We start from the raw sequence: 26517 nt of genomic DNA, 5'->3' as shown, positions 1-26517 counted from the left end.
TAACCTCACCCTGGACAACATAAAACCTCAGGGCAAAGGAAAATCCCCCTTCACGCAGCTGGGAGTCACCTGTATTTCTTTTTTTTTCTCACTCCCTTTCTGGCAGGGGCATGTCCAGCGCCACAGCCTCCGTTTCCAGCCACGGGGGAGCAGGGCCGTCGCTGGGTGAGGGCTGAGACGCGTCCAGGTGGACCCAGCCGCTGCGTCCCGGGGGCTGGAAGCAGCCGGCACCCGCTGGGCATCTCCCCCAACCCCCCGTGTCCTTTGCAGGGCAGGGGCGATGCCAGGCGCGGTGCCAGACGGGGAGAGCCTGGCTCCTCCACCGTGCCCCAGTGCAACAGCCGTGCCGTGCTTGCGGTGAGCAAGCGGGTCCCGCGTGCGCCCTGGTGCCGCGGCACGGTGGGGTCAGGGTGCAGGGTGGGCGCCGGGGGTCAGACCGCGGCGGTCGGGGCTGCCTCTGCCCAGGGAGGTCTCGCTCAGAGCCTCTGAGTCTCGGTCATGGCTGGAGGTGCTCTCCACGTCCTCGGGGTCTTTCTTCCCGCTGTTCCTCACGGCTGCCTCCAGCGCCTTCTGCTTGCGGTAGAAGTGGGAGAACTTGTTGAAGATGATGGTGATGGGCAGCGCCACGACCAGGATGCCCCCCAGGATGCAGCCTGAGGCGGCCAGCTTGCCCGCCACAGTGACGGGCACCACGTCGCCATAGCCCACGGTAGTCATGCTGACCGTGCCCCACCACCAGCACGCCGGGATGGTGTCAAAGCCAACGTCTTCCTCCTTCTCAGCAGTGTAGGCCACGCCGGAGAAGACGGAGACCCCCACGGCCAGGTAGAGCAGCAGGATGCCCACCTCCCGGTAGCTGTGCTGGAAGGCAAAGCAGAGCAGTGGTCAGTGGGGGCCACCACACCCGTCACGGCCAGGACACTGGGATCCTGCAGTGCAAATACAGCCCTGCACGCAGATTCCCTGCACGCCTCTGTCGGGGATCTCGGTGCCTCTGCCCATCTCTGCCATGGGATGTCCTGCTGCGGGGCTGAGCTGAGGCAGGTTGGGGGGTGTGTGGGTGACCCACACCCGGAGTGAGTGGGCAGCCGGGAAATCAGCCCTGGCACCCACAGCCGCCCCTCTGCCCTCCACCAGCCTGCGAGGGGGAGGCAATGCCGGGAGGGAAAGGGGACCCGTGCTTCCCAGCCAGGGCTGCCAGGCAGAGGCTGCTCCCCTGCCTCCAGCGCTCGCTCTGACCTGATCTCGGCTAACGATATGTAGACACATTTTCCTTTTATCTTGGCAGGTCCCCAGAAACCACCTAATAGGCAGCCTCTAAGTGAAGCGATTTGTATTTTCCCGAGACGCTGGCGATGTGCTCGCAGGGAGGGCGTGCGCCTCTGCTGCAGGCTCAGCTCTAGCTCTTCAGCCCCGGGGACCCCACAACCAGACCCCCAGGGACTCACCTGCTCCCTCCTATACCCCAACCCCATCTACAGTCCCAGGGTCCATTTAACCCTTTGTGACACACCTGGATAGGAGGATCGGGGTGCTCCAGCTAGCAGAGTTCAGGAGGCTTTTGCTCTTACACGCCGGGGAGGGATATTGCACTCGTGGGACACAGCTCCAGGGGAGGCAGAAACTACCTCCTGCCCCAGTTTCTGTCCCCTGTGGTCCCATTCCTGGGGACACTTGAGCTGAGGTTCTAGGAGACTTTAACTTGTGTTTGAGCTGGCTATAAGCCACCGACAATCCTACAGCAACACAAGGCAGCCCCGGGCTGGGCTCGCTGCGGCGCGGCTGCTGCTGCTCTGTTGCTCAGCCGGGCTGGGTGGCAGCTCCGGTGGCCCTGCAGCACCCCGCAGCAGGGTCAGCCTCCCATCCCTCCCCCAGCACCCATGGGTGCAGGAGCCAGATGCAGTAGGGGGGGTGTCTCTGCGCTGCCTTGTTGCAGAAAGAAACCTGGGGTTGGAGGCAGCCAGCCCTGCCCGCTCTGTTCCAGCCACCAAATGAAATGACGTTTCATGGCTACTAGAGGCAAAACTCCGGCTGATCTGACTTGGGAGGCACCAGCCCGGCAGCAAATTTCTCCTGGCTCAGCACCCCAGCCCCAGGGCTGGGTGACGGGTTAGGGGTCGGCTGTTGACACCTGCGCAGCACCCAACGAGCCCGGCGAGAGGTCTCTGGCGGTGTCCGCAGGACGGCCCAAGGGCAGAGGGGCTTGTTCCAGGGGGAGAGTTTTCTTGCAGAAACTGTCATTTCCAAGAGAATTACATTTCCCTTCACGCTTTGCTGCTTCTAGGGGAGACTCAAAGCGAACCTCTGAGCTGACATGAATCCAAGCAGCCCTGGTCATCAGGTCAGTCGAGGGATCCATCCAGTGTCAGCGTGGGCTGGTCTCAGCACCCACCCCCATGGGGTGCTGCACGCCCCAGCTCGCCAAGCCCCACCCCAAGGGGTCTGGGACCCCCGGCAGGAACGGGGCCGTGGGACACCCAACCTCCCAGGCGGATGCGTGGGACCCAGGGGGACAGGCTGACGGCAAAGGTGTGCAATGCTCCTCGAAGAAGCTATCGTTTCCCTGGTTTCAAACTAAAACATTTTTCTTGCAATCTTTTTCTGGATATTCTTATTTTTTGAGCAAACTATAAACCCGTGCCAAAAACCTGGGTGGGAAAAGGCAGTGGGCACTTAGGGGACAAGGCAGCAAGTGACTTGCTGCCGGGAAGGGGACTGCCAGAGGACAAGCTGGGACCAGGCAAACTGCCATGGGCCAGCGTTGGCACGTGGGCCAAATCCAGCACGCAGCTCCCGGCCCTGCCCTGCAGCCGGCGAGGCGTGAGCCGAGAGCCCTGCGGGCAGCGGGGACGGGGACCCGCGGCACAGCCGGCTCTTAAAGCCTCGCAGACTGGGAGGGGACCGCAGAGCCCCTGTTTTCTGGCAGGGCTGGGCTAACCACCCGCCAGTGCCAAAGCCACCGCCGTCCTCACAGCATGGCTAGTCCACTGGCTTTTTGATTGTCACAAGCGAATTTCTTGGAAGTTTCTGCCCACTGATCTGCCAGCTTGCTCTTCATCTTTTGGGGAAAGGAAAGCAGAGCTCTGATCGTGGGTTTTTTTTCCTCCAGTCTCCTGACAGCCAGAGAATGCTTTATTGGAGACCACATAATGACTAAACGAAACAACATTTGAGCAAAGCAAACAGCAGAAGACGTGGGAAAAGAGCTTCCACGGTCAAGACGAGACATAAAGGAGGTGGATTCACGGCAGGGAGCGAGAAGACTTTGCTTAGACTGCTGACAAAAGCTGCTCAGCTAATGCCAATAATACCAAGGGGAAATAATCCCCTCCTCCTCCACCGTTGCCTGTGGCTGCAAATGCCCTCTAGCAGCTCCGAGGGAGCTCCTTGGGAAGGACAAACAGCTCAGAGTCACCGAGTCTCAAGGATGTATCACTTGGCCATGAAAAGGTTGCTCCTGGCTGGAGCTTAACAGCATGTCTGTACGTCCCAGCTGGGGAGCAGCAGAGCCGAATAACCTTATACATTTTTAAAGAGTATTAGTTATGGCCCTGGGATGTGTTGGAGGGTGAAGGCGAGGGGGAAGTCAGGCCGCTCGATAGCTCCTACTGCTTTAATTTACAAGCAGGGTCAGGGCTTGTGGCAGAGGGGAGGCTCCAGGAATCTCCCAGCTGATCCTCAGGCACGGGCTGCCACCTATTTGCAGCCATTTATCCTCAAAACGTGTGGTTCGCCCATTGATCCAGGGGCAGGCAGCCGCAGCTGGGCTTTGGGTGAGGATGCAGTTTCAGCCACGGTTTGGGTGGGATGCAGGCTTAGCCATGGTGCAGGTGGGGATGCAGTTTCAGCCACGGTTTGGGTGGGATGCAGGCTTAGCCGGCGTTCGGGTGGGATGCAGGCTTAGCAAGCAGCCAGCCTTGGGGGAGGCGATGCCGGGTAATAAAAGGCTCCAGGGAAACTGCCACCCCAGCAGCCGTCTCTTTGGGCTCCTGCCTTGGCTCTGCCTGCCCTTGGGACAGCCATGGGCCGTACATGGGCTCCTTCCCCTGCTCAATGCACATCTTTCCTCCAGTACAGCAGAAGACAAATGAAATGGAAGAGCCCAGCTTGAGCCTGGCTGGAGGTACCGGTGTGGGGACTGAGCCCAGAGGTGGCCCGCGGTAGCGACAGCAGAGTGATGCATCTGCTGCCTGGGGACGTGCAGCTCCGGCTTTTCCAACCTATTCGTGTATTTAGGCTCCTAAGGGGACAGACAGCAACTCCTGTAGGTCCCTGCAGATGCCTAAATTACTCGGTGCCTAACACCTATTGACTGCCCGTGGGAGACAGGCACCAAACCCGCACCCAGGAAGCTGCAGTAACGGTAATGGATGTCGTGCACGGCAGGGAGGAAGAGCAGAGACGCTTGGGAAGCCTCTCCTCAAATTAAATGGACCTTGGATCAGGCCCCAGGCAATCTGAAGACAGTTCAGAGTTTACGATGCACAAATGACAGAAATCCCTCTGCTAGCACTTTCGTGGCAGGGGAACAATTACTTGGCTTGCTAGAGCCATCGCTCCCGCTTCCTGGCTGTTAACAGCCTTTACTCCTCTGCTGCTGCTTTATGCTCTTGCAATAGGAAGTAAATTATGATTAACAAGACGTTGTAATTTATGTGCCCAGTAAATCACAATGCCAAGCTGCTGCGTCAGATTTGTGTCTTCGCTCATCCCCATTTACAGCTGGCTCTGGAGTCCCCGGGAAGCGGCACTTTCCCGCACGTCACTCGGTGAATCAGCGGCTCGGCAGAGGCCGGAGCCGGGACGCTGCCGGCTCCCCAGATCTCCTCTGCTGCTTAATAACATGCAGATGAGTCCATCAGTCCCTGCTCTGCTGCAATGTGTTGTTCACGCTTAAATGGAGCACAGAAAGGGTTCAGGGAGCCCTTCCCACGTGTACAATTTTATTTAAATTCCTCAGGCAATGTTACATGGGTCTGTCACTTGCTAATTGCTCTTTCAAGGTGAGTGTTCAGAAGTAAGTATGATGCAGGTAGGACTTCAGGCATCTTCATTTCAAATAACCCTCCCTGGACACCATTTTCAGCATGCTTTGAGGATGCCAGGAATTTTTATCCCCCATTTTTTTTCTGATGCTTTGTGGGATTTGCAGGATTAGTGCTGGGCTGGTCCTGCTTCACAGCAGAAGTTGGCAGAAGACATTTCCTACTGCCCATCCTCATCCCCAGCCATGCTTGAGGGTTGGTTGTTTTTCTCCATGGCTCACCCACGGGAATAGGTCCAACCCTGGCAGTCAAGTCCTGCCAACGCCAGGACATCCCATGCCGGCCCTGCCATGGCTGCAGCGGTGAGAAACGGGGTGTCCCCAGCCGCAGCTGCGCCCGCTTCATCCCCGTGGTGGCCCTTCAGTGGGAGCAGCACCAGGAGCTGCGGCTCTGGTCCCTGCCAGGCGCTGAGTGGGAGGAGAGCATCCCTTTGGTTGAATTTCAAGCTCTGTTATGAAGATTGCTTTCCTTGGCCATTTGTTTGGCATAGCCTTTGTTTGAAGGAGGAAAAAGTACAGGGATATTTCATGAGCAGTGCTTGAAAACCAGTCTTCTGGTTTAAATGTGGGGACCAGAGGTGGTCCCACGAGGCAAGGAGACGTTTGCCCTGGTGACCCCCTCCCTGTGCCCAGCACAAGCCCCATGTGTGGTGGGGCATCGGGAGCGTGTATCGCTCTGCGCCTTGGCAGGCTTGAGGATCGGCTTTAGGATTTCTCTTGATGTGGTTGCCAAGAATCAGAGACAATTAGAGGCTGAGTTTAACTGGCCTCTGCGTCAGGCTGGATTTTCTGTGTCAGCGCAGAAGGTGAGGGGACAGTTTCACCCTCCCCAGATTCGGGCACGCGGCCCTCAGCACGAGGGGGATGGAGGAGGGAGGGATGGGGGGGACAGCTGAGAGCTGCCCAGGGCACCGTGGCTGGTCCACGCTGCGCAGCCAACCTGCAGCAATGGAGGTCGGGGCCGCAGCGCCAGGCTGGTGAGGATTTCACGATAGCTTCGTGCTTTGACTCTTGTCACAGCTGATCTTGGTCTGACAAAGGAAGCTGGGGATGCTGCAGAGGGGGTCTGGAGAGACACAGCCTTGGGGCATGCCATGGAAGATGAGGACCTCCTCTCACCAAACCTGCAGGGATGCCACCTCCCAGCATGCCTGGACCCTGGTCCTTTACTGTTTCAGCATCTCCTCATCCAGCTGTTCCTCCTGAGGACTGCATGGTCCTGGGGCTGGCTTCCCCCAGCCCTGCGTGTCATGCTTTCCCTGAGCCTCTCCAGCACACTGAGGGGCAGCTGCTGGCAGCCCAGGCTCTGCTGGGGACACGCACCCTGCCTTGGGCTGGTTGTCCCAGGCTCTGCAGCCAAACTTCTGCTTTTCTATTGCTGCTCTGTGCCACCCATGGTTAACCACGTGCCTGTCCCAGCCTCATCATACCCTGGAGCATCCAAGAGTCAGCTCAGCTGGACCGGGATCTCTATGTCTCCCTAGATGGGCAGACACCAAGGGTTGGATGCTGACCTCCGGCCGGGAACCTTAGGAGGTTCCCCCTTCTCCCAGACTGGGGACAGGAGCAGCTCCAAGCCACGCACGCCGGTGCTGGTATACCCAGCAGCTGCTGGCTGGCCCGGTCCCTGCTCAGCAGGTCGCTTGCAGCCCAGCTAGGCACTGACCCACTTCTGGTGGGACATCACCATCCACCACATCACCATGGCTGAGTCCATTCCAACACCATGCAACGGGGCTTGCACACCATGGTGGCGAAGGGGTGGCTGAGTCCCTGGAAGCACCAGTTCTGCATGAAGCAAAGTCTACAAGCAATGGGGTGAATTGCTGTTTGCTCCGAGTGTGTGTACAAAGAGGACTCATGCAGTGCTCCTCACACTTGGTTGCTTTAGCAGATACACAAACCAACAACCCAGCCCACCACCCCAAGCACACTCGCCAGACTCTAGCCAGAGATGGTAGCTCACTGGGAACGGGAATGTCCACATCCCCCAGCCATACCGGAGGTCTCTTTCTCACCCATAGACTATAGGAGTAGATAAGGAGATAGAGAGCCGGTTTACCTTCAAGGTGGCCCCCAACGACCTCAGTCCGGTGGAGTGCCGAGCCAGCTTCAGCACCCGGAATATCCTCATGAGCCGGAACACCTGCACGACCTTGCCCAAGTTGCCCAGCTCTGAGTCACTGCCCATGGTCACATCCACCAAGAGGGTGAAGTAGAAGGGCAGTACTGAGACAATGTCAATCAGGTTCAGCGGATGCTTGAAGAACTTCCTTGGGTTGGGGGAGAGCAGGAGGCGGGAAGACACTTCGAAGGTGAACCAGGAGATGCAGAAATACTCCAGCTTGTGCAGGACGGGTTCATCGAGCACGTTGCCACTCTCATCCACCTCCTGGTACTCGGGCATGCTGTGGATGCACATGGTGGCTATGGAAACCAGCACCACACTGATGGACACGAAGCTGAAGAGTTTGCTGGGGATGGAGTAGCCGGGGTTCTCCATGGTGAGCCAGAGGCGTTTGCGCACGTTGCCGCAGCGCAGCGTGCTGTAGCGCAGCAGGTCATGGTTGATGTCGGAGATCTCATCGGGGGACGTGTCCACGCTGCTGACCTCGCTCTCCTCGTCCCAGTTGTGGTGCCGGCTCTCCAGCTTGCGCTCGTGGTAGCGGTAGCTGCAGCAGGAGTCCAGGAAGAACTCGTTGATGCCCCAGTACTCGATCTCCTGGCAGAAGGAGAAGACGCACAGCTCCTCCATGACGTGCAGCTTCCCCGTCTGGTAGAAGTGGAGCACGTAGAGGAAGAAGCCGGGGTTTCGGTCGAAGTAGAACTCCCTGGCGCTCACGTCGTAGTCATCGCAGAGCTGCAGGATGGACTCCTCCGAGTCGCAGGAGAGCAGGCGTCCCAGCCGGGTGTCGGGGAACTTGGAGAGGGCGCTGGAGCTGAGCCGCCTTCTCAGACCCCCCACGTTGATGTTGATAACGTCCTCCTCAAAACCGGGACCCCAGTAATTTAAGGTCTTGTTGACCATGATCAGCAGAACGGGAGCTGGTTCCACCTGCGGGCAAGACACAGCGGGGCTGGAGGGGACACAGGGCTCCCCCGCTCCGGGTGCTCCCCGGGGGAGAGGGCCAGAAGCACCCTGGGGAGTGAGGAGGGATGGTTGCATTTTGAAAAGTGAGGACCAGGGAGAGGGGAGGGGAGAGAAACAGCTTTGGGCGGTTGTTCTTCGGTGGTATGGAAGAGGGGGGGGGGGGAAAGCGCCAATGATTTTTCCCAAACTTTTCCTTGCTTTTTTTTTAACATCTTAAAGTTTCTCCCTTTGCGAATGGCCTAAGGAAGGCAGTTTACTGCACCTCCGGCACCTCATCCATGGGGCTTTCCTTGTTCAAACAGGCAATTAGTCACTGAAGAGAGGATTTATCCCCCAGAGAGCCTCCCCTGTGGAAAAACCAGATCTCAGGCTGCCCCGCGCTCATCAAATCACCGCCGCAGTGATTCTGCCAAAGAGCTTTGTAGCCCAACTACTACGTTGCTAATTAGACCTGGTCAAAAAGTCCTTAGATGGTGCAGTCTTCCCAGCAGCAAAGGCAGTTTTGCCAAAATCAAAGTGTTTTCACGGAAAGTGTCAGTTTTAGGGAGAATTTCAGTGGAAGAAGTGTCAAAACAATTCATATGCCTGCTTTGTTTCCTCTTGTGTGTTCTGTCATGTAAAATATTAAGATTATTTTTATAATGTTGAAACATAACAAAAACATGATTCAGAATAATTGATGACTCTGAATTAAAAACCTGTACATTGGTAGGAAAATAAAAACCAAAGTTTTGATTTCTGTTGTGTTTCAGGATTTTAGAAGTTTCGGGGAGCTGGGCTTTTCCGTCCAGCAGAAATTCCATTTTCTGACGTGAAGCAGTTAAACCATCTAACAAAGAGAAACATTCCCACATCTTCAAATGCATTCACCCCTCTTGACCAGAAGCTTAGAATAAAAAGGCAAATAAAAAGGTTTGTCGTCTTCCTGTGTCACCTTGAAATCAGACTTCCCCACCTACCTTATTGATCAAGACGCCTGGGGACGCGAGGAGCAGCCCTGTACCCACGCGGTCCCCCCGCTCCTGGCACGGGAGCGTTGGGTGTCCCCAGGAGGGACACTGCATTTGCTCTCTTGGTTGAGGAATTACGTTTTTCCCCACGCACCGGCTACGTTGGAAAAATCCCGCTATTAGGTGTGACCTGCCCCTGAGCTCTGCTCACACTTCCACGGCCGCTGCTGGTACCGACACGACTTCTGCAGCCGCTGATGCTTTTGCTGCAGCGGTCACTGAGGCATTTGTGACCTCCAGACTAGCCTGTCTCCCATCTCAAAGGCTTCCCTCCCTGGTTTTAATCAGCCAGCTGCTTATTAGAAGAATCCCTCACCTCCTCACCTCCTTCACCCGCTGAAGTTTTCGAACTTTTAGGTGACACAGGGACAGAGGCCACGGACAGGCAGTGGGAGACGAGGGAAAAGGCTGCAGCAGCCCCCGCAGTGATGCCACCAGACCCCACACAGGACAGCCCGGTCCGACAGCAGCTACCGAGGGCCCAGGCCAGGCCAGTGACACGAGGCGGGTCCCCCCCTGCCCAAGGGAACCCCGGTCCCCCTGCAGACGCCATTACACCGCAGCCCCACGTTGCTCACTGGACATCTCACAGGGTTCCTGGGGCAAACACCAAAGCAGGGGAAGGGCTCTGCATGTTTTCCAGTGTCTGAGAAATGCAGCGTAAAAGGTTTGTCAGACCAGGAGGGACCTGGGGGTCATTTGCACATCTAAATCTGGAGGTCAGAGCAGAGCTGGAGAGGAACAGGTAGTGGAGTCATGGTTAGAAATAAACCCCAGAGGTATGTTTTTAGGCTGATCAGGGCTGTGGGTGCAGCAAATGCCAGATTTGTGCGAAATAGCCTGGCAAAGGCATCTGCTAACTCCACTGCATCTCAGAGCCAGGGCTCCTTAAAGACACAGGCTTTGCACCACAAAGCCAGCGGTTCCCATTACACCAGGTCTGGAGGAGGCAACCGGCTTGTGATAAGCCTCAGAGCTTAATGGACTCATTGTCTTGCCTTTCAAAGGGGAGGAAAAAAAAAGAAGGATCAACTTTTTTTAATGCTTAAGACAAAAGCAAGGGAGAAAAAGGGGTGTGAACACTCCTTTTCAGGGATAAATTGGAATTTCTGTGACAGCTTTTCCAGGGAAGACATCACACAGCCCATCTGTGGGGTGGGGATGACTAATCCAGGTTCCTTCCAGAAGGATGCTCATGCATTCAGGCTACAAACACACACGGGGCCGTGGGCGTGGGTCTGTGGGATCCAGCTTATCCCACACCCGTCCTCGGCCTCTCTCCACACCAGCCCTCTACAGCAGCCGCTCCAGGAGGCCAGGCCAAATGTCACCGAAATCAAAGGAAAGGTGGTTTTGGGGCTGGGCTGGGGCACAGGGCAGCCCGGGTGGCTACCGGGGGCTGTGCTGGGATGGCAGGACAAGCCTAAAGCGACGATCCAGCTCAGCAGGACCGTCCCCAGCACACGGCTGTGCTGTGCGGCTGCGGCGCTGGGGCAGACGTGCCAAACCCTGAGGACCAGGAGGGAGCCGGCTCCCACCTCTCTCCCAGCTCAAAAAAAAGTGGGTGTCAGCACCCTGCAAGCCTTTGTACCCCAGGGAAACCTCTCCCTCCCTCCCTCCCGCGCAGGAAGCAGAGAGAGAAGGGTCGCGAACTGTCTGAGATTCTCCTCTCTGATGTTTGCTTCTATTCGAGCAAATTGTTTCTGCCCACATACGGCTTTCATCTAGGAATCTAAAGCAGCAATTAATAGTTTTAGAACTCTTTTGCCTCCTCGTTTCACGACTAGCTAAGCTCAGCTTTAGAACAAAACTGAGGTTTGAACTAAGACCTGGCATGATCTCCCCTGTTGGGAGATCATCGAAGCGTGCGTCCGTCTCGCATTTGCAGGGGTATCTGCTGGGAAACAAAAGCTTACTTTAGGAAGGTTGGGTGTTTTTTTATTTTAAAGCACAATGGACAGAGAATACAAATGCGTCTGTCTGGAATAATGTGCATTTGCAAAATTTTCCTTTCGTTAAAGCAAAATTTCCATAAATGATTGGTTAAATAGGACAGATAAAGCCAGTCTCTTTCCGGTAAATTTTGAAAGATATCGTAAGCTATTTTAAGGAGACAACCATCAGAATTACACAAGCCCAGTGTGAGCTGGGTGTTGGGCGTTCAAATGAATATGTATCTTGTGGAGAAAAAAATCTCTGATATATGCATCTATGACAGTAAAAAATATAAAACCAGATCAAGCATATCTGTAAGAAATGCTAGAAGAGTTTCCCTTGACAACGTATTTTTTTCTTAAAGGCTTTCAAATGGAAGTTATGTATATTTATTCTAACTGGCAGAGGGGACCCAAGGGAGTGGAAGGAAGATGCTAACAGACATTCAAGCGAGGATGCAGCAAGTGCAGGGAGTATTGCACACAGGGGCTTTTCCAACCAGGTACAATGGATTTAGATTAACAGTCCAAATAAAAAGCCCTGTACTTACAGCTCAGAGAGGCTTCCCAGCGGGGAGTTGTGTGCCTTGTCTCAAAGGAGCCGTTAGAAATGCGTAGAGAAGGAGGAAACCCTTGCCCTTTGCCCGCAGCCCAGTCCCAAACGCCCTGTCAGCCCGGGCTTGCGACCCTGCACGTCCCAGGTGTGCAGGGCTGGTGGCCGCAAGCCGCCGGAGGAGTCCTGCGCAGGATGCCCATGGGGCTGGGGTAGGGCTGGGGTAGGGCTGGGGGTCCCCCGCTGGGTACCCGAGGGGGCAGTGGGGCTGGCTGACCGCCCAGCCCCTGCAGGATGGTGACCCCGTCAGCCACGCGCTGGGGCAGGACTGGGGAGACGCCTGCTTTCTGGTCACCCCAAAGTGCCCCTGCAGAGCCCCGTCCCCAGCGCCGAGCGGCCCCGTACCCATCGGCCTGAGGATGCTCAGGACCGAGCCCTGGCTTTGGCGGCGGGGGCTTTGCCAGGCGGGCAGGGGGGAGCAGGGGAGGGGGATTCCCACTGCCGGCTGCTGCCTGCAGGCAGGGCGTAAGCCGCTGCTGTACGCTGCGAGGCCACCGACACGCCCGGGGCTGGGGATGCAGATGACGGGGGGACTCCCTGCCTGCTTCGGGGTGCGGGAGGGGCTGGTTACCGATAGCTCGGGCTTCTACTGCGAGCGGGCAGCCCAGCGCCTGCTGCGGATGGTGCCCTGCCCTGTGCCAGCCTCCGCTCCCCGGTCCCAGGCAGTGGGTGCACAGCTCTCCGGAGGGGACCCCCGCGCCCTGCCCTGCTCCCTGGGGAGGAGGAGATGCAGCCCCCGCGGGGGGCAGGCTCCGGGGAGAGGGACTCTCCTACCCCGCCTGCAGAGGGACCGGGAGGAGTATCCCTGTGCCCCGGGTCCCAGCAGCATCCCGGGATGTGGGTGCCGGCACGGCGGCTCCCTGCTCATCCCGGGATGTCGGTGTCTCGCTTCCCCGCTCATCCCGCTGTGCCGCTGCCCCCATCCCTGCTCACCCCCGCATGCCGCTGCTCCGGTTGCCCTCTCACCCCGGGATGCCGGTGCCCCGGGTGCCTGCCGCGCCCCAGGGTGCTGATCCCTGCAATGCCCGGGGATACCGGTAGCCCGGATTCCCGGGATGCCGGTGCCCCGGTCCCTGCTGTTCCCTGCGCTGCCGATCTCACGGTCACCGCCGCGCCCCGGGGTGCCGGTGCCCCGGGTCCCCGGGATGCCGGTGCCTGCAGCGCCCCGGGCTGCCGGTGCCCCGGGTCCCCGCCCCGCCCCGCCCCGGGATGCCGGTGCCTGCCGCGCCCCGGGTGCCGGAGCCCCGGGTCCCCGCGGTGCCGGTGCCTGCCGCACCCCGGCTGCCGGAGCCCGGCCCCGCGCCGCCGCTCACCTGCCTCGGCGCCGCCCCCGCCGCAGCGTGCGCGCCCGGCGCGGAGCCGCGGAGCGCTGCGGGGCCGGCGGCGGCGGCAGAAGCTCCGCGGGGCCGGAGGGGGGTCCCGCCCGCCGCCCCTCCCGGGAGTGCCGCCCCCCGGCCCGCCCGCCCGGAGCTGCGGGGGGGGGGGGGGGGAGCGGGGAGGCGAGGCCGAGCCCCGGGCCCCCGGCCCCCGCTGCCTCTGCCGCGGGCGCCTCGGCGGCGCGGTGGGGCCGGAGCAGCGCAGAACCCCGCGTCCTCTGGGGCGGCCCCCGAGCTCCGCGCAGCGGGGAGGGCTGGGGATGCCCGGGGGTGCCCGGGGGGGAGCCGACCCCGTCCCCCGGAAGCCCACCGGGACCACAAGATGGGGCACCCGATCTTGGGAAACCCGGCGGGCGGGTCGGCCCCGCTCCGGTGCGAGGCGGGCGGTTTCCCCTGCGAAGGCAGCGCTGCGGCGGCCCTGCGGGGCCGAGCCGGGGCTGGCAGCGGGACGGGAAAGCTGGGCCAGGGTACGCACCCACCCAGCCGTGGGTACGCACCCACCCAGCCGTGGGTGCGCCTGCCCCAGTCGCCTTACCTGCTGGAAGCTCCCTGAGCCGCTGGGAGAGCCTGCGGGACGGCCGGTGGGAGCCGCGGTGGGGGTGCGGGCCTCGTCCGGCCCTGGCCTACCCCAGCTCTTTGCAAAGCCGCCCCGGTGGCGAGCGCTGCCCTTGGGGGCTGAGCCCCCGGAGCTACGCGGGGTGCAGCGTGCTGTCCCGTGCGGCGGGTGTTCAGGCCGAGCAGGGCCCCAGCCGCGGTGCCGCCCTGTGCCGGGCAGATGCTGTGCCTCTGCCCTCGCAGTCACCCTCCGTGCGTTCCAGCTCCATTTTCCTCCTTGGGACAGGGGGTGCGTAGGGCACCGGGGCAGCCCCCCAGGGAAGACCCCCCCCGGCTCGCTGAGTTTCCCACTGTCTCTTTAAAGGCTCGTCGGGAGGTGGGTGAAGGCAGAGAGTCCCAGGCATGGCCCACGATGCGTTTCAGGTCAGTGAGCTGCCACCGCCAGCCGGGGCCATCCCCGCACGGCCCAGGGACCGCTGCAAGCACACCAGCTCCCCCAGAAATCAGCTGCTGGAGCAGAGATACAGAAAAGAGAGGATGGGAGACCTTCCCGGGGTGATGGCCGGGGCTGCATGTCCACACAGCAACGCTTCATTGCTCTGGCAGCCAGCACAGAGCGGCTGTGTCAGACAGACAGCTTGCATGGGGCGAGACTTCACACCACCCTCCACATCGGATCCCTCGGCTTGCTGATTCCAGCCCGAAGGGCTGGAGCCTCTGGGCGCTCACCCTTCTCTGGGCTTGCAGGCGGCTGGCTGAGAGCTCTTTTTGGTGGCGAGCATCCTTCCCCCTGCCCGCACTCCCGCCTTCCACGGCCGCGTGTGCTGCCAGCCCCATCCCTGCACCAGGCAGCGCTTGCCGCGGCGGGGCCATCAGCGTGTTTCCATGTGTGTGATGTGTCAGACTGTGTGCGCCGTGTGCTTGTTTACATGAGAAGGAGGCAGCGGAGGGAGGGGGAAGGGATGACTTTGAGGGAGGCCTCAGAAAAGAAAAAAAAACGAACCGAGGAGAAAAAAAAACCCAAACTGTGGGAAATTCCTCTTTTCCATGATATGAAGCAAAAAGCATTTGTTTTTATGGCAATTAGGGATGGCTGAGCATCCCTGGAAGCTGCAGGATAAAGGTGCCCAGCTTTGCCTGCTCCAGGCACTTGCAGCAGACGCCTTCAGCCCAGCTCACAGGGGGTGCTGAGCCCCAGCGGGGTGCAGCCCACGGGGCGGGAGGAGGGCTGGCTCCCGCATGGCGTTTTCTCCTCCTGTCACTGACATCCTGTGACTGGGGTGAATTTTCTTTTCCCTTCTGAAAGTATTTCTCAGCCAGCCATTTTTCAGAGAAGGAGCCATGCCTTGGGAGCCATGCAGGCACTGCGAGGGTGCCCGCTCCATCTGGCACTTTGTCTCTGCACTAGAGTCTTATTTATGCACTGCCACAAGGTAGACCTGAGCCCAGTCCCCCCCAAAAACCAGCCCTCCCAGCACCGCGAGGTTTGCTCAGGGCCATGTGTGGAAGAGCTGAAGTGTGAGTGGGAAGCGAGTCAGGGAGCTGCCAGGGCTCTGCCCGTAATGTCCCCAGGCTGGAGGGGTCACCCTGGGAAGGGGCTGGGGAGACAGGGAGGAGAGACACCCCCATGCGTCCTGCTGCAGCTCAAAGCCCTGGCTGGAAGCAGCTGCAGGAGAGCGGAGTTCACCTCCCAGGCTGCAGATGCCCCGTTTAGGCTTGTGCTGGCATCACAGCATCCTTCAGAGGGGACTTGGCTGCAGCATCAATGGTACCCGAGGTGAATTTTCCCTTTGCTGCACAAGCTCAGATGCAAAAGGCCTGACTCTCCCATTAGCCGACCAGAGCTTGTTGGCCTGACTTCGCACTGACACTGGCAAGCTGTGGCAGGAAAGGGAAACTCCCATTTTAGGCTCTTTCCCAGCAAACTGAGGTGCAAGGGCCCTTACTCGGTGCAGCCGGGTTTGCAGCCGCACTGGGAGGGTGTAGCTCCCCACAGCACGGGCCAGCCCCGCGCCTCCGCCACGACTCCTGAACTAACTGGCAGTGATGTGGAGACGGGAACAGGCAGAAAATCAGGTCAGCTGGAAACGCCTCGCCTTTCATGTCTACCCCCATCTTCCTCTCTTGGGGAAGGAAGGTCTCCTCCCGCCAAAGCCCGAGGGGGATTATGTCGATAACCACATGGCAAATCCTCCGCGTGGGGACGGGGGCTGAAACCTCTTGCCGTGGTCTCTTCTTCAGTCTGGAAGCAAATTGCAGAGGCAGGGTGAGTCTGAAGCCAGCAGCCATTTCAGTACTGCAGTGAGTCATCCCGAAAGGCGCTCAGCTTGTGGCAGCTCCCTTCCTTTCTTCTTTCTGCCTTTTTTTTTTTTTAATAGCTGATGTAGCAATAAATTAAAAAAAATAGGGTAAAATATATATGAATATAACATGTCTGCAGAGCTCCTTTAATTAAAAGAAAAATCTTCAAGCACTTTTCAGCCCCTTGGACATCCATTGTGAAAGGCCGGAGCCGCTGGGTACCTGCCACGTGGGAGGGTGGGATAGAGCGGGGCGAGCGCTAGCGCACCTGCGAGCGCAGGGGGATTCGTGGAGCCGGCTGCTGACGGGGGCTGATTAATGCCGGGACACGAACACAAAGCATTTCACAAATAGTCCTTTCCAGAGGGAAAGAGCTAAATTAGGGCAGACGCAAAAGCCTGCTCTTGCATTTCTCAGTGGCAAAGACGTTTGGGCTTTCCTTAATACTCTTTTTTTCCTGGTGGTTTCTGGGCTTGCTGGTGTGTTTGTGCCCCTGGCCTCCTGCGAGCTCTGGGAGGGGGTTGCTCTGCCTGGAAGGGTTTGGGCTTCTCCTTCCCGTGCCATCGGCTGTCCCCGTTCCCGTGCCATCGGCTGTCCCCGCGCAGCCTTGCCTCTCCCTGGAGCCAGCCCACGGGATGGCGGGGAGGGAAAGCCAAGCCATGATGGCAGCATCCTCCGAGCAGGAGGGGAGTGGGGACCACCAGCTCTGGGGGTCCCATCCCTACAATCCCCATCTTCCTCCCAGAGCCACAGGGTGTCTGTAGGTGCTGCTGACGGACGGATATCAGCCTGCTCCGTGCTGGAAATTATTTAACCAACCTCCTTCAGACGCTGGAGCCCTTGGATGCACCCGCGGCATCCAGCCCCCTGCAGTAAGGTGACTGTGTTGCCATCTGTCTGCGGCAGGCACGGGACAGGCTCTTGGTGTATTGCCTGGTGACAGCCCACAGCTCTGACAGCCTGAAACTTTTCTGGCTTGGAGTTTTACTGAGCCCAGTGGGTGCCTAAGCCAGGAAAGATTAATGAACGTTCGCTGAACTTGCTGGAGACCTTGCCTTGCGGTTGGGCTCTCATGCTGTAACCAGAAACATGAGAAAATTGGGAGAGTTGTAATGCAGTGGTGGCTATTTTTTATATAGATGGAGGACCTCTGGAGAGGGAGCGGGGAGATGCTGCAGTGTAAGGTCAGGCACTTCAGAGCAATGATTTACTGTCTGGAGGGTTTCCATATGCCCCGAAGATATGCATTGCCTCCATCTTATAGCAACTGGCAATCTCCTGCGTGCTGCATCCCCTCCCTCCACTCTGTCTCTGTCCCAGGTTGTCTCTCTGCCCTCCAACACCCAGGACACATCCCCAGAATCGAATTCAACAAAGCCAAGGGCCATTCCCAGGCTCATCGTTAATCTGCTGGAGCATCTTGAGCCAGGGCTTCCCGCGGGCCAGGCAGCCTTCTCCAGACCATTCCCAGCAGGGCTAGGAGCTGCCGCGGGCAGGGATGCTGCCAGAAGGGCAGGCAGCGTGGTGTCAGAGGAGAGGTTAATGGCGAGGACTTGGTCTGTTCCCTGCTGCCTGGCTTCGGTGCCAGAGTCAAGCCAGGCACATTTAATTTACTAGTAGAGACAAAGCCATAGCGACTAATCACCGTACCCAGGATCACACGGGCAGCACAGGCTCACTGCTTGCTTTCTCCGCCGAGAGAGAAACAGGTGAAGATGGAAGCACAAATTTCATTGTAATTAAATCTTACAGTATTGCAGGTCAAACCATGCGAGTAACCAAGAGTGCAGCTGAGCCTTTGACTCTGCACAGGCTCGTGCAGTGCAGACACTTGCCCTGCACTTTGCTTTCCATAGCTGTGCATGGCCACGGCCACGGCCACGGCCACGGAGGGAGCGCGTGTGGTCCCTGACCCCACCAGGCACGGCCGGGCAGGATGAGCAGGGAGCCCCGGGCACGGTGACGCCGCGCAGGTGGAAGCTGTGCCGGGACCGGGCTGAGCGCGGCTCGGTGAGGGCTGCGGGGACACAGCCAGCCCAGGCTCTTTGCTTGCACCATGGGTGCCAAGCAGCCAAAAGTTTCACCCATACTGAAAATCCTGGCAACTCAGAGGCCTCCAGAAATAGTGCTGCCTTATAAATTAATATTTAGTGGTGATACAAGGAGACAAGTTGGAAATCAGTCTCTCCGTGCGATAAGGGGATCGGGACAAAGGGAGATGCCGTTTCCCTGAGATGGGTGATCCTGCAGATACTTTTATCCCGTAGCAAACACAGGCGAGGGGCTGGCACCGGCAGGAGCAGGGGCAGCAAACCTGCCCTGGGGCTCTGCCTCTGCACCACAGCTGGGGACGGAGAGTGGCCACTGGGTTTGGGCCCCTTTGGTCCCTGCCCAGCTGTGATGACACAGCTAGAAATTTCAAGCCAAACCCATAAATTGCTGATGAATTGTCACTCTTGTTATTTTGCAGGTGGAAGTGCCCTGCTGGTTTGAGGCTCTGGGTGAGCCCCTGGCTCCCGTTGCAGGTCTGCCTCCAGCTACCTCTGCACTGGTGAGGGTGGGTGAGCAGAAGCAATTACAGCTGCAGATTAATGGGGCATGGGCTGAGGGGAAGAGGCTTGCCCATTTCTGGAAGGCTGCTGTCTTTTGGGCTCCCTGCAGGAGGCTTTGGCAGTGCTGGGGGCGGTGAGAGGGGCTCTGGTGGTGGAGGGTCTTTGGGTCTCAAGGCTCTGAGGGATGCCAGGGGGCTTGCTGGCTTCCAGCACCCTATCTCTGCCTCTCCCTCCTGCAGACATCATCCCTGCGTGGGCAGGACGCCTCGGTCCAAGGAGGAGGACTTGGGGCTGACGGAGCTACAGCATCGGCCATCCGCCCTGCGAGATGCTGGAGTGTTGGGGAGCAGGGTGGCATGCCACCCCCGAGCTGCAGCGTGGCACAGGACCCGCTCGCTCCCCCCAGGTGCCCTGGGCGGCGGATCGGCCCTGCCGTGGTTCAGGGCTGGTGACTCGCTGCTGGCCCAGGGAGGCTGCAGAGCCGCGGCGGGGGGAGCAGAGGTGTCTGACAGCTCCTCGGCCTCCTGATAGATATTCCTCCGCTGCCGCATGGAGAATCACCACTGTGTTCATGTCAGAGCCCAGAGTTTGCAACACCAGCTATGGATTTTTCCCTGCCGTACAGCCGGCCTGTCACTGTATTTTTGTAGTTTTGAGGGTTTTTTTTACCAGGAATCTTTGAACAAGTGGCAGAGGAGCAGCCAGGGATGCAGGGGCAGACCCCAGGACGAGAGCTTGCTGGCTGAGCCTGGCTGGTCGGGAGAGGCACGGGCACTTGGTCCTGCAAAACGTACACGGGATCCCATGCTTCATCGCCTCCTTCCACCAACATTGCCATGTTGAGGACACCCCTCACTCTTTCATTGATTTACAGAGTTCAGGGCTTGCCTTTTTAGGTAGATTCAGGTACCAAGAGAAGACACATCTACCTTCTTTCCAAAGTCTTGGAGCAGTGGAAGAAGTATTTGTGTCCCAAGAAAATACCCGTTGGTGGACAGCCTGTGCTAGGATGCAGCGTGGCATCCAGGCAGAAGCCCTGTTTGCCTGGGCCCTGGAAGGAGCCTCCCGATGACATTTCAGAAAAACATTTTTCTATTTTTAGTGGCCATAGTGCACAGGGCCAGGAAGTCAGGACGTGAGTCCCGAGCACTGGCCCTGCCCCGTGCTGGAGACCAGGGCTAATGTGAAAAGCAGTCGTGCATCTCTGAGGATGCTCGGAGCAGCAGCAGGCTGCCCTGGGCTCATTAACGTGATCGAGTCACAGGAGCTCCTGAAGCAGAAAGGTATTTGGGCAATGGCCCACTGCCTGGTTTTGGTCTCCGCTCGGTCAGGCTCCAATCGTGTTGGGACCAGGCTGCTTCTCTGATTTGCACCATCTCTCTGATTTGTGCCTTGAAGGTCCAAACCTCTCCATTTGCCTGCCTGTGCAAGAACACGACACAGCAGTCTGCGGTGCTGTGCTGCTTTTGCCCATCTCTCCCTGATTAATGTGAAACCCAGCTTCATGAATCATGCATGAAGCTTTATTTAGTATAATGATTTCTGACATCCAGTGCCTGGGAATAGCATTTTGGGACAGACCGTTTGCGACCAGCGAACTCCAGAAATAATGAGCTGACGTTTATCCCATCTGAAACGGGAACATACAGAAGGGGAGGGAGCCATGCCTCGTTCGGAGGCAGCCATGCCTCGTTCGGAGGGAATCACAGGTTGCTCTCTAATTAGCCAAATGTGTAAAAGCTAAATATTGACATAGCTTTGCGGTTCCCTGTGTCTTGCAATCACATTGCATGTTATTAACCTACATAGTTGTGGGGGAAAGGAGCATCTGTGTGCGCCTTGGCACAGCCAGGGCTGGAGAGGCAGGAATTCCCCCGTGCGATGCTGCTGGTGCTAACGGGGAGATGGTGCTGGGACCCGAAGGAGCCGGGAAACGGCTTCCCCTCCACAGCTGAAGCTGGGGAGTGGCAGGAGCTCGTCTGGGCTGCCCTATAGCATAAATAGCCCATCCTCCTCTTCCACAGCATTTTGCTATGGGGAGGTACTGGTTTCAGCTGGGAGGGTCTCTCTGCAGGTGTGTGGCCCTATTTGGGAGGGGGTGTGCAGGTACCCTGGGGCCTGTGCTGGGGGATTTGGGGTGATGGTGAGTTTATGACCCTGACCTTGCCCTTGCCCAGAGCACATGTGTGAGCTGTGACCTGGGATCTGTGCTGCAATTTGGTGCGTGAGCAGGGGCTGTTGCAGCGCAGGCGCCTACGGGAGGTGCTTTGCTCACTGCTGGTGCTCTCCTCTCTGCAAACTGCTTCATGTGAGCCTTCAAGTGCTTCGCCAGCCTTTGCCAGAGCTGTTACTTGTGTAACGTCCCAGCTGCTTGGCTGAATGCAGACATCAGCCTGTCTGAGGGACTGTGGGTCTGGCCCTGGGGCCGAGAGCTGGGGCTGTGGAGAGGGAGCCCGGCAGCCCCAGCCCTGCCTGTGCTGCTGCCCTGCCTGCGCTGCTGCCCAGCCTCCTGCTGAGCTCTCACACAGGCCTTCGTGCAGTGTGGCTTCCTACAGAGGAAAGAGGTTTCAGTCTCCTCTGCTCTCTTTCTGCATGGGGACAAGGGACTGCTGGCGTGCAGGGATTACCCCCAGCTACAGGGTGCTGCCAGTGCCTCATTTATTTGCCTTCCTTTCCTTTTGGTTCCCTGGCTCAGGGAAGTCCTGCCAGCGTCTGACAGGCTTCCTGGGTGTGCAACCTTGTGTGGCTGCAGCAGAGAGCAGCCTGGTGATGATTCCTGGTGGGCTGAAGGCTGGGGATGGAGCCAAGGGGCTCGGCACAGCTCTGCTGCCTCTTGGCCGTCATGGGGCACGCAGAGCCGTTTCTGTGCCAGATTGAAGGACTTTGTCACAAGCAGCTTGCTAGGCTTGGCAGCGCTTCAGGCAGGAGAGAAATCGCAGAGGGCTGCTCTGGCATCCCTCGACCACGGTCCCATCCCCTGGCAGACCCCGCTGCTCCGGGGCTCCCCGCCGCGCAGGGGGCTGGCTGCGGTGCGCAGCTGGGGTGATGTGCTGGAGCCAGACAGACGGGACAGCTTCCCCCCCCCCGGCTGTCTCAAAGTCTTCCTGGCGGCAGACGCAGCCTCCCTCCGCCATGCAACCCCGGGACGTGGCTCCCGCTCTGCCCTCCCAGCCCGGCGGGAGCTGGTGCCGTGTGTTCCCCCTTGCTGTGTTTGGGGAGGGTGAGAGGGCACCAGGAAGGGTTACTGGTGCATCCTGGCCAGGCGAGCCAAGGCATGTTCATGGAAAGACTCCTGAGCAGGAAAAAGGCATCCCTGTGTCTTCAGAAGGAGAAAGCTGGGGGCATCAGCTGGTGTGAGGCAGCTCTGGCCCTGAGCACCCTCGCCCTGTGGCTGGAGGGTGACTTGGTCCAGGTGAGGAGCTGAGTTAATATAAATCATCCCACAGAGAAAGCACAGAGCGAATTCATACATCTGTTGACCTTCAGCAGTGTGAGGATGGTTTATTTTTCTGCAGGGGTGTATATATATTTCTTTTATGGTGGGGACCAGAACAGTATTGACTCCTTTTCCCACCTGAAATACTGCTGCTTCTCTGCAGAGGAGAGGAGGGCTGTGTGTAGCACCCGGCCATGGGCAGAGCCGCTGCTGAGTGGATCTGCTCAGCCCAGGGTATTTTCTCCTCTGGATTTGATGTGATTGCTGCATCCTACTGGGACTACAGCTTCCCGCTCCTGGGCCAGGCTAGTTAAATAACCCTCCCTTTTCAAAGGTTTTCAAAGCTATAGTAATTCTTATTAGGCTGGTTTGAATCATCTCTTGAAAAGGTCTCGCATCACTCTTGAGCACCAAACTGTTCTGTATTCAGACCCTGATCACCCAGTCTCCTGAGCCAGAGCAGAAAATATGCAGGGAGAAGGCTCCAAGAAAATATTAAAAAGATGTTCAGGTGTGCAAGGGGTGAGCTGTGGGTGAGACCTTACTTCTCCATCCTCTGCCTTGTCTCCATCTCAGCGTGGACCAAAATGCCTTTCTGTATGGAGCAAGGCTGCCTCCGTGATGCTGATGACTCCCCAGGGAGCCGCTCTGGATCCCATCCCCTGGGATGACGGGGCACGTTGGATGTTTCCTTTGGCATTGGTCCAAGAGTGACTGGCCCCAAACCCCCTGTTTTGAGGGAAGATGGAGTAAGCCAGACCTGCCGCATGCAAAAGGAGCTGAATTGCTCTCCGCCCTGCAATGGTGCTGCTGCTGTGACATGCCACAAGGCTTGTTTCTAACCCAAAGCTGCGTACTTGAGTGCAACCTTTGCCCATGTTCCCAGCACCAGACCTGGTGGGCTGCTTCCAGGAGAAGGTCCTACAGCAGCAAGTCCTGAGCTCTGGTAAGCCCCCAGACAGAGAAAACAAATCCCTCCATCTCCAGGCTGCTCTAGCCCTGAGGAAGCAGATGACGTGGGAAGAACCAGCATGGAAACATCTCCTCTCTGGCACAGGACTCGCTGCTTTTCCTGCTGTCTCGCTGGCACGTACCTAGGATGCAGAGGGGAATTCCCTTCCTCCCCAGAGACCTGGATCCAAAGGATTTTCAGTCAAAGCGCGCTGCCAGGAGCTTCCCGCCATCAGCGATCCTGCCCTGTGCGTGTTCTGGTGCGTTGCCCAGCTCCTCCCAGGCGGGTGCAGACTGCATGGGGGGGTACAGGTGAGTCTAATCCACGGTGACAGAGCTCCCCAGTACAGCTGTGGTGGTGAGCTGGGTGTTGCTGGAAATGCACGGTGGTAGGGACCTGTGCCTGGGGAGAGGAGGGCAGAGGATTTGTTGATGCAGCTGCAGGTGTATGTACATGGTGCATTGCCTCAGGGATTTCTAACTTCCAGCGCTCCCAAACAGAAAGAAGCAGGACTGAGGCAGAGCAGATGTCCCCATAGCATCCTCTGGCCCCAAAGCCATCTCCTCCTGCCTGCCTGGGCCAGCAGCTGGGTGACAGTGGTGACACAGGCAAAGCTGGCTCTGTCTCAGGGCAGGAGGAGGGACCTCTCCAGGCCATCACATGGAGATCTGGAGGCCCCAGGCAGTGGTTTTGGGGAGAATGAACCCCTCCTGGGCTGCTGCCTTGCCCTTGTCTCTGCGGAGGAGCTGCTGCACTGAGCATGGCAGCCGTCGGGCTGTGCGGGGCCGTGAGTGCTCCCAGCTGAGAGGCACCCCATGCCTGGAGCTCTGTGCTTAATCAAACCAATTAGCAATTTAATCTTGTTAACAAACCAAGATAATTGCTGCATTATCAAATTAGCCAGCTGTATAGAAATGCCTGCTTAATAGCTGATAATAGCTGGTCCTGATGGAGGAGGGAGGGCTGTGATCTGTGACTAATGACCGGCGGGAGGTGTAATCAGGCTTCTCTGCCCTTGGCCGCTGTGCCAGCCAGGGCTGCCGCAGTGTGAGGATGGCTGGGGGAGTGCTGGGGCTCTGCCCCTGTCACCCCATGGCTTGTGTGGCTCAGAGGGGTGGGTTGGTGTAAGGGTGGCAGAGATATTTTTCCCCTGGTAGGACACTGCACTGGTCAGAAGCAATGTCTGATTTTACACTGCGTTTGGCTGATGAGCTCCCAGCCCTTGTTCTGTCTGTCCCTGCCAGATCACCTGGCGTTTCCAGCCTCCCCTGGCACTGCATGAGCGCTCCAGTTACCTCTGCCCTCCCTTGGCTGAGCTGAGCAGAGAGGTGGTCTTTCACCATAGGACTTCTTCCTTCTCAGTGATTGAATAATTTCTGAGTCTTTGCCTCCCTCCCTCCAGTTCCTCCATGGGGGTGACCGTGGAAGGACTCACTCCAGCAGATGCTCTCCCCAGCCTTGGCCGGGGAGCTTTCAGTGTCTGCCTTGGGCCATGTGAGATGTCGATCCCACAGCCAGAGGTTTCATCCCGCTATATTTGTGGGTGGTTTAAATATCTGACCAGTGCGTGCTGCTCTCCAGATTGCCTTGCTGGTGCCCGGCAGTGGGGAGCATTAGCTCAGCCCTCCCGCAGCAGCAGCTCCCGCACCAGGCGCCTTTCAGGCAGTGCCTGCGGGATGCTCCTCCCGGGCAGGGGGTGCGAGGGGCCGGGAGCTGGGCTGCTTGTGGGGTCTGCCTGGCTGGGAGCTGCACGTCGAAGGAGATGGAGGCGAAGTGCCTCCTCCCAGCCAGCCACCCAAGTGCTCATTTTCCCCTGTCATCCAACACTCACTAATTTTCCTCTCTGATCTCTCTGGTGCGTGCAGACAGACCAGGCTCCTCTCCCAGTCTGGGCCGGGTCTGCTTGGTGAGAATACGCTGATGGGACATGCAAGCCTGGCACCAGCTGTGGCTCCATGTAATGGGGGGGGGGGGGGGCTGGCAGACGCTGTTTGCTGGGCATCGGCAGGGGCTGGGCGACGCTCTGCCCGCGCCACGCGTGGTGGCAATGCCCGGCTCTGCCATCGCGCTGCACAGGTGCCGGGCTGGTCCCTCAGGCTGCACACGCTTCCTCTGCTGATGTTTCTCAGCATTTCCTGGATTTTTGGCCCCAGCACTCAGCTCTACAAAAGTTACAAGAACCCCTTAGAGCTGTGGGTTTGTGCCCTGGCTCAAGGCTTTCCCGCGCAATTCTCTTCAGCTGAATTCCCTCCCCCCCAGCTCAGGTTTGGCGAGTGGTGAGGGGCTCAGCACCACTTGGGGTTCGGGTCTCCGTAAACCCCCTCCTCTACCCTCCAACATGTCCCAAGTGGGGTACCCACAGGGAGGCTCTGCCTCCTGCATCCCCCCGGCAGGCAGGGTCAGTCCTCTTCCCACAGCCCTGCCCGTGCCGGGCTGTGCCTGGGGACACGCGCTGCTCTCCAGGGCCCCTTGCAGCCTGCCGGGAGAGTCCCCTAAGGTGTCCCGTCATGGTTCACTCCACCCCCTTCCCATTGCCCTCTTCTCCTGGGGTTTGTATGCCTCTGGATGGATTTGCTCCCCCGAGCCAGCCCCTAACCGTACTCTGGGTGCGCAGCCAGACTGTTTTCATCATCTTCCCCAGGCAGAAATTGTGGGGTGAAAGCAGCAGTGGGAGCATGTGCCAGGATGAGCCTGGAGAGAGGCAGGAGGAGGTGGGGAAAGGAGTTGCACATCATGAGCATCCCTGGGACAAGCTCTTTTATTTGTTAAAACAGTAGTGGGGAAGAGGAGGGAGAGGGCGTGCAGGCGGCATGTAGCACCGTGTGGCAGCTGTCAGCGGGGTGGTCCTGGAGCCAGGGTGGTCTCTGAGAGTGGGCTGGTGGCCATTCCCATCCTCCTGGGAGCTGGCATCAGGCAGGACAAGCCTTAGCAGAGGTGTGGGCAGCTGGCTGGGTGGCACGGGGATGCCGAGAAGGCCCTCGGTCTGTCCTGGGAGCAGGAGCTCACGCTGGGGAAAGGGAGGGAAAGCAACAGGGTTGGGTCTGGTGCTCAGAGTAACCCCAGCCCACATGTTTGGCCATCAACCACCCCACCAGCCTGACAGTAGAAGGCTCTGGCAGCTGGACGCAGCTCCCTGCCCAGCCACTGTCACCGTATATCCCCTCTGCTACCCAGGGAGGTGGGCGCAGGAGGGGGGGCTCCCGAGACCCTACCGTAGGAGACTGGGAGGGCAGGTGGGGGCGAGATGCATTTCCTCCCGCAGAAGGTGTTGCAGCACTTCCTGAACCGCGGACAGTGCCGGTCGGTGTAGCACCTGTTCGGTGGGTTGAGCATCATGCAGGTGAAGCGGACGGGCGGGCAGGACCAGGCGCTGCCTGCAAGAGGAGGGAGTTGTTTGCTCCGGGCTGCCAGCAGCTAAGGGGCCCTGGGGAGATGCTCCCCGGAAAACATCCCCCTCCCCTGCCTTCCCATCCCACAGGATCCCTGCGAACATGGATCCTTCCCAGCCCCTGTGCTTTTCCTCCCTGTACCTTATCCTAGGACATCTCATACCTGTCGGCAGCTCTGTCCAGAGGAGGAGCATCCCCACCAGGAGGAGGGCGGCCACCGACTTCATGCTGCAGCGTCCCTGAGAGGTGCAAGCGTGGAGGGCT

The 26517-nt window shown here is 58.6% G+C and overlaps 2 protein-coding genes across 3 annotated transcripts in view; both read right to left on the bottom strand.

The window, feature by feature from the left end:
* On the bottom strand, window positions 1–13703 carry KCNS1 (potassium voltage-gated channel modifier subfamily S member 1). 2 transcript variants are annotated; one of them, XM_075517142.1, is made up of 3 exons: window positions 13604–13703; window positions 7107–8099; window positions 1–861 (listed from the first exon to the last, which is right to left on the bottom strand). In XM_075517142.1, the coding sequence occupies exons 2-3, from the start codon at window positions 8070–8072 to the stop codon at window positions 406–408; spliced, it is 1422 nt and encodes a 473-aa protein (XP_075373257.1). In that variant the 5' UTR covers window positions 8073–8099; window positions 13604–13703; the 3' UTR covers window positions 1–405. The 2 variants fall into 2 exon arrangements, with proteins under 2 accessions (XP_075373257.1, XP_075373255.1); XM_075517140.1 differs by lacking the exon at window positions 13604–13703 and adding an exon at window positions 9724–9857.
* An 11903-nt stretch (window positions 13704–25606) lies between these two features.
* The window catches only part of LOC142417091 (caltrin-like protein 2), a 156443-nt gene continuing 155532 nt past the window's right edge, over window positions 25607–26517 (bottom strand). The window contains exons 2-4 of the mRNA XM_075517416.1: window positions 26417–26482; window positions 26077–26238; window positions 25607–25871 (exon numbers count right to left, since the gene is read on the bottom strand). Of these exons, the coding sequence (XP_075373531.1) occupies window positions 25867–25871; window positions 26077–26238; window positions 26417–26480 (231 nt within the window). The 5' untranslated portion in view covers window positions 26481–26482 and the 3' untranslated portion in view covers window positions 25607–25866. The remainder of the gene's footprint in view (window positions 25872–26076; window positions 26239–26416; window positions 26483–26517) is intronic.

The sequence above is a fragment of the Mycteria americana genome, chromosome 14 (genome assembly GCF_035582795.1).
Source record: "Mycteria americana isolate JAX WOST 10 ecotype Jacksonville Zoo and Gardens chromosome 14, USCA_MyAme_1.0, whole genome shotgun sequence".
Lineage (NCBI taxonomy): Eukaryota > Metazoa > Chordata > Aves > Ciconiiformes > Ciconiidae > Mycteria > Mycteria americana.
The sequence above is the reverse complement of the archived record's forward strand: the minus strand, read 5'-3'. Positions and strand labels throughout refer to the sequence as shown.

Coding starts and splice junctions, on each gene's coding strand:
- KCNS1 (XM_075517142.1), bottom strand. CDS start 8,072: ATGGTCAACAAGACCTTAAATTACTGGGGTCCCGGTTTTGAGGAGGAC. Junction 862..7,106: donor CGTTGGGGGCCACCTTGAAG/GTAAACCGGCTC, acceptor TTTGCCTTCCAG/CACAGCTACCGGGAGGTGGG.